Source organism: Nyctereutes procyonoides, unplaced genomic scaffold, assembly GCF_905146905.1.
Source record: "Nyctereutes procyonoides isolate TBG_1078 unplaced genomic scaffold, NYPRO_anot_genome, whole genome shotgun sequence".
Lineage (NCBI taxonomy): Eukaryota > Metazoa > Chordata > Mammalia > Carnivora > Canidae > Nyctereutes > Nyctereutes procyonoides.
The window spans coordinates 54,508,247-54,526,767 of NW_026575146.1; the positions used below are offsets into that span (position 1 = coordinate 54,508,247).

The 18,521-nt window shown below is 40.7% G+C and overlaps 1 protein-coding gene across 2 annotated transcripts in view; it reads right to left on the bottom strand.

Annotated features, from left to right (window-relative positions):
• Positions 1 to 18,521, bottom strand: part of ENTREP1 (endosomal transmembrane epsin interactor 1) — a 64,554-nt gene that overhangs the window by 23,062 nt on the left and 22,971 nt on the right. For both annotated transcript variants that reach the window (XM_055311584.1, XM_055311585.1), the window contains exon 3: positions 1,290 to 1,400. In XM_055311584.1, coding sequence (XP_055167559.1) covers positions 1,290 to 1,400 — 111 coding nt within the window. The remainder of the gene's footprint in view (positions 1 to 1,289; positions 1,401 to 18,521) is intronic.

Below are 18,521 nucleotides of genomic sequence, written 5' to 3' on the forward strand. Positions count from 1 at the left end.
CTTTTAGAAAGTTCAAAGATGGCCAGCAGTTGGGCGTATGCCCAAAAGAATGGAAAGCAAGGTCTTAAAGAGATATCTGCATGCCTATTTTTATGGCACTTCACCATATTTGTGGTTAAAAAAAATGTACAGTATATGTGTGCAATGGAATATTATTCAAGCCTTAAAAGGTTAAGAAATTCTGACACATGCTGCCGCATGTGGACATGTGGAAGGCATTAGGCTAAGTGAAATAAGCCAGTCACAAAAAGATACATGCTGGGGTGCCTGGGTGGCTAAGTCGGTTAAGCATCTGACTTTGGCTCAGGTCATGATCTCAGGGTCCTGGGATTGAGCCCCGCATTGGGCTCTCCCTCCCCAACTCGTGCATGTGCACGTTCTCTCTCTCTCTCTCTCTCTCTCTCTCTCTCTCTCTCTCTCTCTCAAATAAATACATAAAATCTTTAAAAAAAAAATACATGCTGTAGGATTCCACTTATATCAGGCACCTGGAATAGTTGCATTCTCAAGAGTCAGAGAAGTAGAAGAGTGGTTGCCAGAGGCAAGGCCCAGTGGGAAGGACAGGGGAAGGGCCAGGAGGGAGGGGGAGTAAATATGTACAGACTTTCAGTTTTGCAACAAGAAAAATGTTCTGGAGATTGGTTGCACAACAATGTGAATGTACTTCAGCTACTGAACTTAACTTAAAAACAGTGAAGGTGGTACATTTTTTGCTACATGCATTTTACCGCAATTAAAAACTAAAAGAAAAAATTGGGAGGTTATGCAGGCCCACAACCTCTTATCCACAGTTCTGAAGTCCAAAAAGCCCTGAAACCAAGTTTTTATTACACCCTGCTGTCCCGGAGTCCAATGGAGTGCTACAGAGTAAAGAGTGGATGCATCAGGATTATCTTCTCAAAACCCGAAAGAATCTGAAATGCTGAAACATAGCCGACCTCCAAAGGTTTCAGATAAAGGGCTGCTGACCTGTATTCTGACAATCTCCATTTCCCCTCTTGGGATGAGAACAGAGAGATATTGCTTGTGGACAACTGACCATTTCACTAACTAATGACCTGGTATTTCACTGTGGTTCTGGGGCTCTGCTCTCTGGTCTCTGTTTGGAAAAAATAACTGATGACCTGAGTAAAACAATTAGCAGGCAAGCCTTTGTTTTGTGTTCTCATTTCCGCTGACTGACTTCAGATTTCACTTTAGGGGGTTGCTGGGCACACGCTGGCACCTCCAGGAAAGCCATACAGGCCAGGGTGGGTGCAAGCACACAGTGGTGTTTTAGGATGACTTACCAGATCACACCTGGGCACGCTGGACACAAACTGGGCCCCCTGGCAGCCGAGGATAAATCCAGCTAGATTTAAGAGGACACACACCACGGAGAGCAGCACGAAGAGGTTCATCTGAAGCGGCAGGAAAAGAGGCCATTAGAAAAGGCATTAGCTAAATTCAGAGATAGTTTTGTCTGAGTTAAAAAATAATTCATATTCTCTTCCTAGCAGACACACTTTTTTTAAAGAAGTCGGAACTATGTTTTAATGTATGAACTTTTTGTTCATGTTTTAGAATTTGTCAATTTTGTTGAGGAATACCACTGCCTCTCAAGTCTTATACTCAGTAATTTCAAGTCCCTAGTTCTTCCTCTCTTTGCATATAAAGAAGCTCTGACTCCCTCAGCTCCGATCTGTTCATTGCATTAAGCCATAGCCAATTCCTCCTTATGTCATCACTATTTATTCAGAGTTTTGCAGGATCAGTGGTAAGTAGGCAAATGGAGAATTTTAGCATGTAAGTGGAACCCAGGAAAGTCAAAGTGCTCAGAGCCCTTACTGGCCAGAAGTCTCCATATACAAGTAAAAACAAAAGTAAGTCTTTTCTCAGTTCCAAACAGTGTAGGTGCTAAAAAATAAGTCCACAGTGATCTTAAATATACTTTCTCTAAAGTTAAATGCTCCAAACGTTATGCTAGATAATTCAGAATTGACAGAAATCAATCAGGGTGGCAGATTACTTACTGCAAATTAGAGACTACTGAGGCTTTTCCACTTGAGAACTATATTTATTATCAAAACCAAATCTTATTGCAAATATAAAAGATTGGAGCTAATGACGATCAACGTTAGAACTAAGCATCAGTTAGGGTAGCTAATGCCAGAGTTGGCTGTTAAGTGACTTCACATGAATTCTAGTTTGGAAAGCTGATTCTTTGTTGCTGGTATTCCAAGAAGCTTGAAAGTGTCTCCTCTAAACCCATGTTATGAGTCAATATTTAATATCACATGATGCCCCTTTTCCTAAAAGGAATTCTTTCTGCCTCTCCAGGAGTAGTCTGGCTTTTGCTTCTCTCCTTATTTTGTTAATCTGTAAAAGGACCATGCACTCTGTCATCAAATGTTGGAGGAAATGCTGGCATCAGCTGCTGTGTTACTGTTTCTCATGATTTCTCAGTGTCTATAGGGCTTGACTGGAACAGCATGGAGCACAGCCTTCTCATGTACTATGTCAGTCATTATCACGCCAAAGCTTTGGAAAAGGAGGATGTAAAGTTGGCCAAGGACAAAACATGATCTTCTCACCTGGACTGGCAGTTGCTATTCAAAGAGACCCAATACATCTGGAATTTTCACACCCAGCAACACAATTATTGTTACTATGGGGAAGCCTAACTTTCCTTCAAAAATTATCTTTTCAGGGCAGCCCCGGTGGCACAGCGGTTTGGCGCAGCCTGCAGTCCAGGGTGTGATCCTGGAGACCCGGGATCAAGTGCCACATCGGGCTCCTTGCAGGGAGCCTGCTTCTCCCTCTGCCTGTGTCTCTGCCTCTCTCTCTCTCTCTCTCTCTCTCTCTCTCTCTCTCTGTGTGTGTGTGTGTGTGTGTGTCTCGTGAGTAAATAAATAAAATCTTTTTTAAAAAATTATCTTTTCATGCACTATCAGATGGCTTTAAAAAAAAGTGTGGTTATAATCCTTATGTCCACTAGCACATCAAAATCTTCCTAACTATGGGGTAACTGGGTGGCTCAGCCAGTCGAGTGCAACTCTTGGTTTTGGCTCAGGTCATGATCTCAGGGTCTTGAGATAGAGCCCTACATAGGGCTTGGTGCTCAGCTCAGAATCTTCTGGTCATTCTCCCTCTGCTCCCCCACTCATTCAATCTCTCTCAAATAAGTAAATAACATCTTTTAAAATAAGTAAATAAATATTCATAACTAAAAAATTAGCAGCATCAGATATAGAATGAGTGAAGGTTCATTACTTCCAGCACTGGTCCCCAAATCTCTTTATTAAAATCTTGAATCCAGGGCAGCCCGGGTGGCTCAGCGGTTTAGCGCCGCCTTCAGCCCAGGGTGTGATCCTGGATACCTGGGATCAAGTCCCACATCAGGCTCCCAGCATGGAGCCTGCTTCTCCCTCTGTGTCTCTGACTCTCTCTCTCTTTCAAGAATAAATAAATAAAATATTTTTTAAAAAAATAAAAATAAAAAATAAAATCTGGAATCCAGCTCATCAAATAACATTGTTAGGAAAACCAACAGACGAGCCACAGACTGGGAGAAAATACTTCATGTATATATTAAACAAAGAAGCTTTATCCAGGATATACAAATAACTTTTTAATTCAATAATAAAAAAACAGCAACACAAAAAAATGGGCAAAAGACTTGAACAGGAAGATACAGGAATGGTCAACCAAGCACAGGAAAAGTCATTCAACATCATTAGTCATCACGAATGCAGTTAAAACCACAGTAAGGGGATCCCTGGGTGGCTCAGTGGTTTAGCGCCTGTCTTTCTGCCCAGGGCGTGATTCTGGAGGCCCAGGATCAAGTCCCGCATCAGGCTCCCTGCATGGAGCCTGCTTCTCCCTCTGCCTGTGTCTCTGCCTCTCTCTCTCTCTCTCCCTTTCTCTCTCTCTGTGTGTCTCTCATGAATAAATAAATAAAATCTTTAAAAAAAAAGACAGTAAGATACCACTTCACATTAACTAGAAGAGTTAAAATTAGATAGAATGACAAAAGCAAGTGTTGGTAAGGATAAGGAGCACATGGACAAACACACTGCTTATCTGAGGATAAAATGGTGTTGCCATTTCTTAAAAACTAAATATAAATCTCCCATGCCAAAGAATTCCAAATACAGTTGGGCCTTGTACAATGCAGGGCTGAGGGGTGCCAACCCCCAACCCCTGCACACAGTGAAAAATCAGAGTATGACTTCTGACTGCCGATAAACTTAACTATTCATAGCCTATTATTGACCAGAGTCTTGCTGATAATATAAACAGTCGATTAACACATATTTTGCATGTTATATGTATTATATGCTGTATTCTTACAATAAAGCAAGCTAGAGAAAAGAACATGTTACTAAGAAAATCAAAAGGAAGAGAAGATATATTTACAATATTGTACTATATTTATCAGGAAAAAAATCTGCATGTAAGTGGAGCCATGAAGTTCAAACCCCTGTTGTTCAAAGGTCAACTGTGATTTATGAAGATAGTCCACCTCGACTCCCTACTCCTTAAGTATGGGCTGCACAAAGTGAGTTCCTTCCAAAGAACACAATATGGAAAGGTGAAAGGGAGCAATCTTCCAGCGGAGAAACCTGACAATATGACATCAACCAGGTGACCAAAGTTAACATTGCTGGTAAGTCATGTGGATGGCATGTACCCTTGATACAATGTGCTGAAAATGGCATTTTACCTCCGGTTCTTCCTCTGCCAAACCGATGATAACCTCAGTCTAATCATAAGAAAAACATCAGACAATCCAACTGAGGTCCATGCTACAAAATACCTGACAAGTACTCTTCAAAACGGTCAAGGTCATCAAAAACAAGGGAAGTCTGAGAAACTGTCACAGCCAAATGGAGCCTAAGGAGACATGACAAGCAAATAATGTGGTAATGTGATATACTAAGCTGGGATAATGGACAGAAAAAGAACATTAGATATAAACTAAGGAAATCTAGAGGTGCCTGGGTGGCTAAGTCAGTGAAGCATCTGCCTTCGGCTCAGGTCATGATCCCATGGTCCTGGGATCGAGCCCCAAGTCTCCCTGCCAGTGGGGAGCCTGCTTCTCTCTCTCCCTCTGCCTGCCTTGCTTATGCTCCCTTGCACTTTTAAAATAAATAAATAAAATTTTAAAAAAACTAAGGAAATCCAAAGAGTATGTATTTTAGCTGATAATAACGTCTCAATGTTGGTTCATTAGTTGTGACAAATGTATCATGTCAAAGATGGGGAAACTGAGTATGCTGTATACAGGACCTCTCTGTGTTATCTTTGAAAAACTTCCGTAAGTCTAAAACTATTCTATAATAAAGTATTTAAAAGTTTTCTATTAATATATTTATGTATATTATGTATATATAAATCTATTTATACAAATATTAATATATTTGTATTAATATGCTGATAATTAAATGTATTTAAAAACTGCAAAAAAATCTGAATATATGCCTACCTTACAATCTGCAATTCCACTCCTAGGAAAAGACCCAGAGAAATAAGTGCAATTGCCCACAAAAAGACAGAAAAGACTGTTTATAGCAGCTTTATCAGACCAAAAGTGAAAATAACTCAAGTGTCCAAAAGCAGGATAATAAGTAAGCATATTGTGGTATTTTCAAACAGTGGAATAACTTCCAGGAACAAAAAGGAACACACTACTGATAACAACAAAAAGAGGTTCAAAGACATTGAGTGAAGTAAGCCAAGTACTAGATGATTCCACTTACATGAAGTTCAAGAATAGACAAAATAATCATGGTGATAGAAATCAGAAGAGTGGTGCCTGTTTGGTGGGGGGAGGGGATTGACTGAGGAGAAAGAAGAGAATTTTCTGAAATGACAGAAATGTTCCATATCTTGTTTTGGACAGTGGCTACATGGGTATATCCAACTCTCAAAACTTGGCTAACTGAATACTTATTATTAGGGATTTATATAAATTATATTTATTATATTAAAAAGAAAGCAAGAAAGACAATTCTGAATCCACCTGCCAAGCAGGGAGTGTGAGATCATACAATGAATGAGGCTACTTCTCAAATGTCAGAATAACAAACAATCTGAGAGATTGCTCCAAAGATTCACTGCCTGGTAGACTCAGCTTCTCTCTCCTGCACTGGATGAGCTGCCAAGGAGAAATCAAAGTCAGATCACCAGCACACCAAACCCAGAATGAGGACCTGGGCCAAGGCACATAGGCCATGTACAAAATCACTGTGCACTGTCCTCCAAATGTATTCCTGCATGTGGCTTTTCTATTACTATCATTAAATATCATGGGATCCCTGGGTGGCGCAGCGGTTTGGCGCCTGCCTTTGGCCCAGGGCGCGATCCTGGAGACCCGGGATCGAATCCCACGTCGGGCTCCCGGTGCATGGAGCCTGCTTCTCCCTCTGCCTATGTCTCTGCGCCTCTCTCTCCCTCTCTCTCTGTGACTATCATAAATAAAAAAATTAAAAAAAAAAAATTTAAAAAAAAATTAAAAAAAAAAATATCAGACCAAGCTTACTGGCTATTTGGTCATCTGAATTACTCTAGTGTAGACCACAGCAGCATGTATCAGGCATGGGGGGTATTAGGATACCAAGCATGTGTCTTTCAGAGGTTGGATCAGGTTCAAGGGTATACAATATTGGAGTTATAAGGGACCCACTTAGGATTTACAGGGACTTTCAGGATAGACCTCTCTGGCTTTAACCTAGTTATAATCATATAACCTCCAAGACCCAAATTTCCATCCCAGTCATCACAAGAGGGTATCCCTACCCCCAACAGGAGGCAGTAAAACATCAGCTACTAAGGAAGAAACATCATAGTCGCAAAGTGCTCAACTATATCTCAGAAGGGGAAGAATTTCTTACAGTTCTTATGTGCTTTAAAAAAAAAAAATCATTGCATGGGGATCCCTGGGTGGCTCAGCCTTCGGCCCAGGGCATGATCCTAGAGTCCCGGGATCGATTCCCATGTCGGGCTCCCTGAATGGAACCTGCTTCTTCCTCTGCCTGTGTCTCTGCCTCTCTCTCTCTCTCTCCCTCTCTGTGTCTCTCATGAATAAATAAATAAAATCTTAAAAAAAAAAAGAAAAAAGTCATTGCAGGTGATCTGAGTTTCTCTTTGTGGCAACCACCTGAATTTGGAATCAAGACACCTAGTTCAAAATCAGGCTTTCCCACTTGTTCGCTGTGATATTTTAAGCAACCTCTGTAAGACTCACTTTTCTCATCAGCTAAACAGGTCCCCATTCCTACCTCACAAGAATAATGAGAGAATCACACAAAATGATGTAAATAAAAATTCTTTGCATGCTGCAAAATGCTATGCAATCGGTTTTATTAATAATAATAGGCACTTCCTCTTTGGGGGAGAAGCTTGTTATTACAAAATGAATTTCATGAAACAAATTTCACTAGGTCTGGGACCAGCATTCTGGTCTTAAAGCTTTTAATGCACCTGAATTAACACCTTTATAAATTTCTTCCACATATTTGACCTAATTTTTTCCTGATCTTTAAGCTTAGTTCCTATTGTTCTCAACTCAAATTCATTACCACCTGCTCAGCAAAGTGAACGCTATGGGTTCCAGTTCCTAAATTCTGTCGAGGCCAACTCATCATTGGGATTTACCATCAGGACATAGAAATGCCCAGAGTCAAGGCAGAGATGTCTTTCTAGAACTTGCATTTTAGACATGAAAGACAGTGGGACCCAAAAAGTGGAGAGCTTGCCCTCTGTGACTGGCACCCTGTGGCTCTGAAGGGTAAGATGCAAAATCCAAGATCCAAAGAGCTGGTCCTCTCACAGGAACTGACAACATGAGTGACACTTTTTATGCTTTTGGTTTTACTGTTACTAACTTGAGCCAGGAGTACTTTATGATACTTATATACCAGGTAGCTTGATGCAAAGGTATTATATTTTTTATTTTGGTCTTTGGAATTCACCTCCACTTTGATCTCTTGCAGTTGTGCCCCCAGTTCATTCCAGGTCTCAATTAAATGATCCAATAAAACACTGTTTGGGGAACGTGAGGTCACCCAGAAGAAGCATCACTTTCAATTTGCCTGTTTCTGCCTGCTAAAAATTCCTCATAGAAGATACAAAGAGATGGAAAAATATTCCGTGCTCATGGATTGGCAGAATTAATATTGTGAAAATGTCAATGTTACCCAGGGCAATTTACACGTTTAATGCAATCCCTATCAAAATACCATGGACTTTCTTCAGAGAGTTAGAACAAATTATTTTAAGATTTGTGTGGAATCAGAAAAGACCCCGAATAGCCAGGGGAATTTTAAAAAAGAAAACCATATCTGGGGGCATCACAATGCCAGATTTCAGGTTGTACTACAAGGCTGTGGTCATCAAGACAGTGTGGTACTGGCACAAAAACAGACACATAGATCAATGGAACAGAATAGAGAACCCAGAAGTGGACCCTGAACTTTATGGTCAACTAATATTCGATAAAGGAGGAAAGACTATCCACTGGAAGAAAGACAGTCTCTTCAATAAATGGTGCTGGGAAAATTGGACATCCACATGCAGAAGAATGAAACTAGACCACTCTCTTACACCATACACAAAGATAAACTCAAAATGGATGAAAGATCTAAATGTGAGACAAGATTCCATCAAAATCCTAGAGGAGAACACAGGCAACACCCTTTTTGAACTCGGCCACAGTAACTTCTTGCAAGATACATCCACGAAAGCAAAAGAAACAAAAGCAAAAATGAACTATTGGGACTTCATCAAGATAAGAAGCTTTTGCACAGCAAAGGATACAGTCAACAGAACTAAAAGACAACCTACAGAATGGGAGAAGATATTTGCAAATAACATATCAGATAAAGAGCTAGTTTCCAAAATCTATAAAGAACTGATTAAACTCAACAGCAAAGAAACAAACAATCCAATCATGAAATGGGCAAAGGACATGAAGAGAAATCTCACAGAGGAAGACATAGACGTGGCCAACAAGCACATGAGAAAATGCTCTGCATCACTTGCCATCAGGGAAATACAAATCAAAACCACAATGAGATACCACCTCACACCAGTGAGAATGGGGAAAATTAATAAGGCAGGAAACCACAAATGTTGGAGAGGATGCGGAGAAAGGGGAACCCTCTTACACTGTTGGTGGGAATGTGAACTGGTGCAGCCACTCTGGAAAACTGTGTGGAGGTTCCTCAAAGAGTTAAAAATAGACCTGCCCTATGACCCAGCAATTGCACTGTTGGGGATTTACCCCAAAGATTCAGATGCAATGAAACGCCGGGACACCTGCACCCCGATGTTTCTAGCAGCCATGTCCACAATAGCCAAACTGTGGAAGGAGCCTCGGTGTCCATCGAAAGATGAATGGATAAAGAAGATGTGGTTTATGTATACAATGGAATATTCCTCAGCCATTAGAAACGACAAATACCCACCATTTGCTTCAACGTGGATGGAACTGGAGGGTATTATGCTGAGTGAAGTAAGTCAATCGGAGAAGGACAAACAGTGTATGTTCTCATTCATTTGGGGAATATGAATAATAGTGAAAGGGAATATAAGGGAAGGGAGAAGAAATGTGTGGGAAATATCAGAAAGGGAGACAGAACATAAAGACTCCTAACTCTGGGAAATGAACTAGGGGTGGTGGAGGGGGAGGAGGGCGGGGGGTGGGGGTGAATGGGTGACGGGCACTGAGGGGGACACTTGACGGGATGAGCACTGGGTGTTATTCTGTATGTTGGTAAATTGAACACCAATAAAAATTAATTTATTAAATAAATACATAAATAAAAATAAATAAATAAAAGATAAAAATTCCTCATAATCCCCATCACATAATATCATTAAATAATTATGCCTGTCACAGCTTGGTATTGTTGACTGTCTTATTTGGTACAAGATTTCAATTCCCTAAATAGGTTGACCTTTCCCTACTGTCTAAGGACTTGTATTTTGCTGCTTCTTCCCTACTGCTCCAAATTCAAGATGCAGCTGAAACTTACTCAGCCATGTTTAAATAAATAAATAGTTCCAGAGATCGTGTGAAGGTTGCATTGTTTAAAAATGAGGAGGTTTAATATGGTGGAGAGAACACAAGCATTTAGTGCTACCAATTCATTAAAATGCCCTGAAGAAATAAATAAATAATAAATAAATAAATAAATAATAAATACACAATAAATAAAATGGCCCTGAAGGAAAAGTCTTAAACATTTTTAAAATTTATTTGTTTATATTTATTCATGAGAGACACAGAGAGGCAGAGACACAGGCAGAGGGAGAAGTAGGCTCCCTGTGGGAAGCCTGATGTAGGACTTGATCCCAGGACCCCAGGATCATGACCTGAGCTGAAGGCAGATGCTCAACCACTGAGCCACCCATGTGCCCCTGAAAGAAAAGTTATAAAGGCAGAAATCCATAAGACAGAAAGAAAAGGAAAACACCATCAGAATTTTAAAAGCTGTAAAGCTAATGGGCCAGTGTGAATTGAACTCAGGGGTCTCTGAGAAAAGAGATTCCTACAACAGCAGTGAGGAAAGCCAAAACCACAGGATTCGCTCCTCAGACTCTCCAAATGTTCAGAAATGGGCAGCAGTGAAAGTGAGGCTAGAAACTGCACTGGCTTGGAGTCTAAGAAGCAGTTAGAAATCGGTACAACCACTATGAAAAAAGTATTGGTTTTTACTATTTCTAACAAAATTCAACATCTACGGCCCTATGACTCAGCAATTCACTTTTAGGAGAATTTAGGTGCAAGACAATTAATGCATGTGTCCATAGAAAGACATGTACAGGCATGTCAGAGCACTGGTTCATGACAGCCTCAAACTGGAAACAACCCAAATACCCAAGAATAGGAGAACGGATAAACAAATCATAAGCTCATAAAGGGAATAACACTCAGTGCTGTGGTCTGAATGTCTGTGTCCCCCACAAAATACATATGTTGAGACCCTAACTCCAAGATGTTGGTATTGGGAGAGGGCACCTCAGAGGGGTGATTCGGTCTTGAGGGTAGAGCCTCATGCATGGGATAAGTGAATCTGTGTGTGTGTACCCACGCATTCACATGCAAGTGTGCATTTCCATTTAAACATCAAAAGCTCACCAAATTCTTCATGAAGAGAAACTTCTCAAAAATTTCCAATTTAAAAAATATTATCAGTTCAGAATTCTTTCCCTTCACGCTTTTATTCATCTTTCTTTCCTTTTTTTTTTTTTTTTTTAGTGAGAGGGAGTGGGGAAGGAGCAGAGGGACAGGGGAAAGAGACAGAGAATCTTAGGCAGGCTCTGCGCCCACTGTGGAGCCCAATGTGGGGCTCAATCTCACGACCCTGAGATCATGACCTGAGCTGAAATCAAGAGTCAGACACTTAACCAACTAAGCCACCCAGGCACCCCTTTTTATTCATCTTTTAATTTCCCAAGAAAACACCACTGGTGGTCATTTAAATGCTGTCTTCCCCCCCCGCCCCTGCTCCCCATATACAGCCTTTTGATACTGCTTGAGATAAATGAAGCCAAAATACACTTTTCTCCAGTGGGGCACAAAATCTGAACCAAAGACACAAAGACATAGATGGTCTTAGATTATCCTGAATGAGTGGATAGAGGAATCCATCCATCAGTCTATAAGCAAAGGAAAGAAAGCCAATTCTTTATGATAAATACTACATGGAGGTATCATGCATTCTTACTAATATTCTAGAACATATACAGAATAGATTCTGAAAGGCAAACACTGGCTTTACTATCACTGCTTGCATGAAAATGGCTACCACCACTGTTCCTCATGGAAACTACCACTTTCTAGGGAAAGAAAATGGAAAGGGTTGGGATTCCTGTCCCATTATTTCAAAGGAAGTACGAGTGTAGGTGGTGAGTAAGTGGGTAGAAGAACAAAGCACCCAGTCCTTAGAATTTATGTTATGTTTTCCCATTGAAACAAGAACACTGTGTGATCAAGCTGGGAATCTAACCAATATTTTAACATTTATGTCCTCAGAGACAAGGAGTCCAAGCTCCAAACCACTGATTAGTCACTGGTTAATAAGACAAATGTCATACAACCTTTGACAGTTAATGTAACTGTTTAGTTAGCTCTTAACATTTACCATTTTAATTCAATTTGCAGAAGCATTTTAATACAAAGATATAGAATCATGAGCAAAGCTATCTGAGCACCACACACTTATGCTGGAAAAAAAAAAATGAAGACACCAAAGTAAAATGTTCCCTGAACTAAGTTAGCAAAATGAATTTTAAGATTCACCACCCAGCACCAGGGCAACCGACAAAACATAACAAATCACAGCTCAAAGCCCAGACTCTGGCTGCTTTAAACTATCTCAGGAGCTCATACACTCACTGGCTTGGTTTGTCTGTGTGCCTTTAATCCTTGGATCCTAAAAGAACCTACTCCAAGGCTTCACTTCCTTGACACCCTTTAAACTCCTTCCAGAAGTTTGGCAGATATATTGCCAACATCCAGACTGGTTCCCTTTGCCAACAAGCCAAACACAGGCCCGTTGCTCTGAATGAAACCAGCCGTCTCCCTTTCCTTTCAAAGATATTTAAGTATCAGATCTATTCAGGTTATTGCTGTCCCCAGATTCTCTTTTTATAACGTGTTTAAAATATAATAACGTTTATCTCCAGTTCCTTTTTCAATAGGTGCGAAAGGCTTCTTCCTATCCCCACCAGAGTGAGACAAATTGTCATCAGTTTGTTTGGGACCCACCCTTGACGTGATCGAAAAGCACTTACAACCGAGAGTTGCTAATTCCTGAAATGTAATGTGCAAATCATTCCTGAAATGATTTGAAAATGAACAAATCTCAAGGGTACTTCCAGGGCTCCTTGCTCATGAAAAAGAAATCCTGCCTTACTGTGGGGTCCTTTCCCCTGTTCCCTGGCAGATTTCCCAGTCTCCATCACCCCTCATTGCTAGAAAAGTGGCTTTTCTCACGACCTGAGCAATCAGGCAGAGCAGAAGAGGGGGGCCCTCAGCGAGCATCGGGCTCCGTTATTCCCCGATGTAACTTAGCTCTATCACCCTAAATGGGCGTGTCCTCATCAGGAATGGGGTAAGGACCAGGAGGAAAACACCCTAATGAGAGTCTCAAGAGAAATAATCAAGAGGATGATGTGGCATGTGAGTCTGGCTATTCAAACAAGGAGAAAGGAGCAGAAATGAGGTTTGCTGCAGCCCTTGGGAATAAGGTGGTAGAAGTAAATGTGGATTTGAAGATACTAACAGCCACAGGAAGGTGTAAACAAAGTTGCAGATCTGTGATTCTTGAGCCTCCACTTTTCTTACTCCTTTATTCTTTTCTCCTTTCCTCTGTGCTTCTCTAGTTTTGGTTCTTTCCCTGCTTCTAGTTGCTTCTCCACTGCTGTTAGCTTCTCAAGGATCGGCATGTTGGAGAATCAGATCTCTTGACTCCCTGGCAATGGAGATGTCAGCTCTTGAGAAGCTATGTAGAGTCAACAGTCTCCACAGATGGCCAACACTAAGTTTGCCTTCTGTACCTGCAGGCTGTTTCTCACATCAAGCGGTGGAGTTCAAAACACCCTGGGGAATATTATCCAGCCTTAAAAAGGAAGGAAGTACTGGCACATGCTACAAAGTGAATGAGTCTTGGAAACACTATGCTAAGTGAGATAAGCCAGATATTGCATGATTCCAACTATAAGAGGTACCTACAATAGACAAAATCATAAGTACAATGGTGATTACTAGGGAGATGAGGAGTTACAGTTGAATGAGTAGAGAGTTTCTATTTGAGATGATGAACAAGTTCTGGAAATGGATAGTAGTGATGGTTGCACAGCATTGTGAAGGTACTCAATGTCACTGCACACTGTACACTTTTAAAGAGTCAAAATAGGGGATGCCTGGGTGGCTCAGCGGTTGAGCATCTGCCTTTGGCTCAGGGCGTGATCCTGGAGATTCGGGATCAAGTCCCACATCGGGCTCCCTGCATGGAGCCTGCTTCTCCCTCTGCCTGCGTCTCTGCCTCTCTCTCTGTGTCTCTCATGAATAAATAAAATCTTTTTTAAAAAAGTCAAAATGGTAAATTTTAAAATATGTACATTTTACCCCAACTTTTAAGAACTGTAAAAGAAAAAAAGAGATGAAATCCAATTCCCAATTTCCCTCCTTTCTTTTTCTTTTTAAGATTTTATTTATTTATTCACGAGAGACACAGAGAAAAAGAAGAGAAATAGAGGGAGAAGTAGAATCCTCACAGGGACCCCAATGCAGGACTCGATCCCTGGACCCAGGATCACCAACCCCAAACTGAAAGCAGATGCTCAACCATTGAGCTACTCAGGTGCCCCACCCTCCCCTTCACTCTAAGCTAGCTTTAGGAACTCATGTGATCAATAGAATGCAGTGGACATCCAAGGGTGGATCTTAGGAAGCCTGATGCCCCCTTTCCCCCCCAGGCCCTTGGAACATTCTTCTCAGACACTCTTCATCACAGAACCCAGCCACCATGCTGGGCAGCTATTATGTGGGGAGGCCACACAGTCATGCTCTGGTCAACAGCCCTTGCTGGGCTACTAGCTGTGTCATTTATAAATATATTCCAAAATATTTGATGTGTGAGGACTGTTATTTATTTCAACACAATCTGATGGCAGGAGAAAGAGAAGAGAATGGTCAGGGGTTTAGATAAAACAAGTCTGAACATGTGTCAGGGATTTTGGTAGCTGGGCCATGAGTATGAGAGGAGCTGTTGTATTTCTCTCCAGTTAGGGGCATATTTGAAATCTTCCATGTCAAAAGAAAGATGAAGAGAAAGTGGACAAAAGGAAATGGGGAGGGGGAGAAGAAAAAGGAGAAGGAGGAGGAAAGGAAGAAATAAACCAAGTGGACTCATGTCTCCACAAAATCAATCCCTGGAAAAAAAATGTGGGGGGGGGGGATGTGGCAGGAAGAATGTTCTGGAACAGAAAAGACTACAGAGACAGAAGAATCTAATTATATGACTGAACCTTCATTAGGTCCTGGATAAAAAAAAAAAAAAGAGCTAGTCTATACAGGCATACTTTTTGATAACACATCAAACTGTGCATTTACACATATGGAAATATTCACAGATCATACTCATTAAAAGCTTTTGATTAAGAAGTTATGCAACATTTTGGAGTAACTGGGGAAATGTTAACATGGGCTGAATATTGCATGGCATTAGGAAATTACCAATAACTAAAAAAAAAAAAAGGAAATTACAATAACTTTCTTAGTTGTGATAATGTTATTATTCTGAGGTAGAAGAATGCCTTATTTTTAGGAAATGCCTCATGAAGTATATAGATGTGAAGTACCAGAAGCCTAAGACTTTGAAAAAATGAAGAAACAAGAAGGCAAAAATTCAAGAGGTCCAACATCCGTCTACTAGATGTTCTAGGAAGAAGGAGCAAATGGAGGGAAGGAAATAATCAAAGAAACAATAAAGAAAAGTGTTCAGTGTTGAAGAAAGACACATCTTCTAATTAAAAGACCTCAAAGCCGGGCAGCCCCGGTGGCGCAGCAGTTTAGCACCACCTGCAGCCTGGGGTTTGATCCTGGGGACCCTGGATCGAGTCCCACATCGGGCTCCCTGCATGGAGCCTGCTTCTCCCTCTGCCTGTGCCTCTGCCTCTCTCTCTCTCTCTCTCTCTCTCTCTGTGTGTGTGTGTGTGTGTCTCCTGTGTCTCTAATTATTTAAAAAATAATTTTAAAAAAGACCTCAAAGCCTCAAGAAGTAAAAGTACTCCAAAAGGGTGAAGAAAAAGAAGACTCACACCTTGACATATCCTCATGTAATTTCAAAAGACCATCAGAAAAATTATCTGAAACTTGGAAAAAGCAAAGGAGATTATTGGTATTCCAATTATCTGCTTATTTAATTGGCTATTTTTTTAATTGGCTATTTTTTTAAAGATTTTATTTATTTGTTTAACAGAGAGAGAGAGAGAGCGCCAGAGAGCACAAGCAGGAGGAACAGAGGGAGAAGGAGAAGCAAGATCCCTGCTCAGCAGGGAACCTGATGTGGGGTTTGATCCCAGGACCCTGGGATCATGACTTGAGCCAAAGGCAGACACTTAACAGACTGAACCACCCAGGTACCACTTAATTGGCTATTTTACAACTCTGTAGAGGCACCATTTCAGTTGTAGATTTTCTTTTTGGAAGAGATGAAAATAAATTCTGTCCAATGGAACAAGAAACCCTTAAAGTTACCACTCTGGGCCTGCTAGACATCCACCAGTTTTGTATCCATCACAGCAGTCCCCTCTTAACATTACCTACAAATATTTGCCTTCTCAAATGTTCTTTGAAGCAGTTTTCCCTCATTAATGACACATGTTCACTTTATGTTTTCCCAGGAGTCATGATTTTTATCTTCTTGAAAATTAAGTTTTATCAATACCCAAGTAAAGAAAAGATCTTGAAAACTTCTAGATATCTAGATATGAAAAAAAAAAAAAGAGGCTGCTTACTAAGGAACAAGAATTAGTCAGCATCAAGCTTCATATCAGTGACAGAAGTCATCAAGGAATGCTTTCTAATTCTGGATAGAAAACTTGTTGAACCTAGAATTCTCTATCCAGACAAACTACCCTTCAAATGGGAGGGCAAAACAAAGACACATCAAGATATTCAAACCCTAAGAGAGCTCCCCGCTTCCCTCACATCATTTCTGAAAAGTTTTATTCAATCATGTTTCTGGCAAAATAAAAAAGGGATTCAAGGAAAAAGAATGCATGAGGCATGAGGTCTAAGAAACAATGGCTGAATCCAAGAATACAAAGAAAAGAAATTTTCACATGACATCTGTGCAGCAGGCCTGGAACATGATTACGTCCAAACTAGAACAGGAAGTCAGTAGTCCTCTATATGTCCAAAGGAAAAAGTGGAAAAACTAGCAGAGAGTGTAATTTAAGAAGCCAGATGAAGAAACCTCACACTTAGACTCAACTGATTTTTAGCAAGTATTCTGAGACAATCAGTGAGGAAGGAAGTCTTTTTAATAAATGATGTTGGGACAACTGGATACCCACATGCAAAAGAATGCACTTGGACTGCTGCCTCACAGCTTATGCAAAAATTTACTCAAAATGAACCACAGGGGATCCCTGGGTGGCGCAGCAGGGATCCCTGGGTGGCGCAGCGGTTTGGCGCCTGCCTTTGGCCCAGGGCGCGATCCTGGAGACCCGGGATCGAATCCCATATCGGGCTCCCGGTGCATGGAGCCTGCTTCTCCCTCTGCCTGTGTCTCTGCCTCTCTCTGTCTGTGACTATCATAGAATAAAAAAAAATAAAAAATAAAAAAAAAAATTAAAAAAAAAAAATGAACCACAGACCCAAGAATAAGCTAAAACAAGAAAACTCTTGAAAGAAATATATAAGTAAAGCTTTATAATCGTGGGTTAGATCAGCCTTCTTAAATACTACTGTTTAGCAACATAAGAAAAAATGGATAAACTGGACAACATCACAATGAAAAACTTTTGGGCCTCAAAGGACACCATCAAAAAAGTAAATTGCTAATCATATATCTGATAAGAGACTTGCAGTAAAAAGACAACCCAATGGGAAAATGTGCAAGGAGTCTAAATAGACATTTCTCCAAAGACATGCAAATGGCCAAGAAGCATATGAAAAGATTCTCAGTATCAAATCAAAAACACATTGAGAGACCACATCATACCCATAAAGTTGGCTCTCATCAAAAAGGCATACAATAGTAAGTGTTGGCAAAGATGTGGAGAAACTGGAACCAGGACACACTGCAGACAGAAATGGAAAGTAACACAGCCGCTTGAGGAAACAGTTCCTCAAAATGTTCAACACAGAGATACCATATGACTCAGCCATTCTATCCTAGGTGTATCGGCAAGAGAAATGAAAACAAGTCCACAAAAACTCTGTACGCTAATGTTCACAGCAGCATTATTCATGATAGCCAGAAAGTGGCCATGTCCATCATCACCTGATGAATAGATAAATAAAATGTAATATGTCCATCATCAGAATAGTACCCAATAATTCAAAAAGGGAAAAAAGTACTAATACATTCTCTAACATGGATAACCCTTAAAAATACTATACTAAAAAATATGCTAAGTGAAAGAAGCCAGTTACAAAGGATCACGTATTATATGATTTCCTTTATTTGAAATACCCAGAATAGGGGATCCCTGGGTGGCGCAGCGGTTTGGCGCCTGCCTTTGGCCCAGGGCGCGATCCTGGAGACCCGGGATCGAGTCCCACATCAGGCTCTCGGTGCATGGAGCCTGCTTCTCCCTCTACCTGTGTCTCTGCCTCTCTTTCTCTCTCTCTATCATAAATAAATAAAAATTAAAAAAAAATACCCAGAATAGGCAAATTTATGGAGGCAGACAGTTCATTAGTGGTTTCCCAGGGTTGGGGGTATTGGAAGGAAATAAGAGGGACTTTTTAAAGATTTATTTACTTATTTTGAGAGAGAGAGAGAACACACACACAC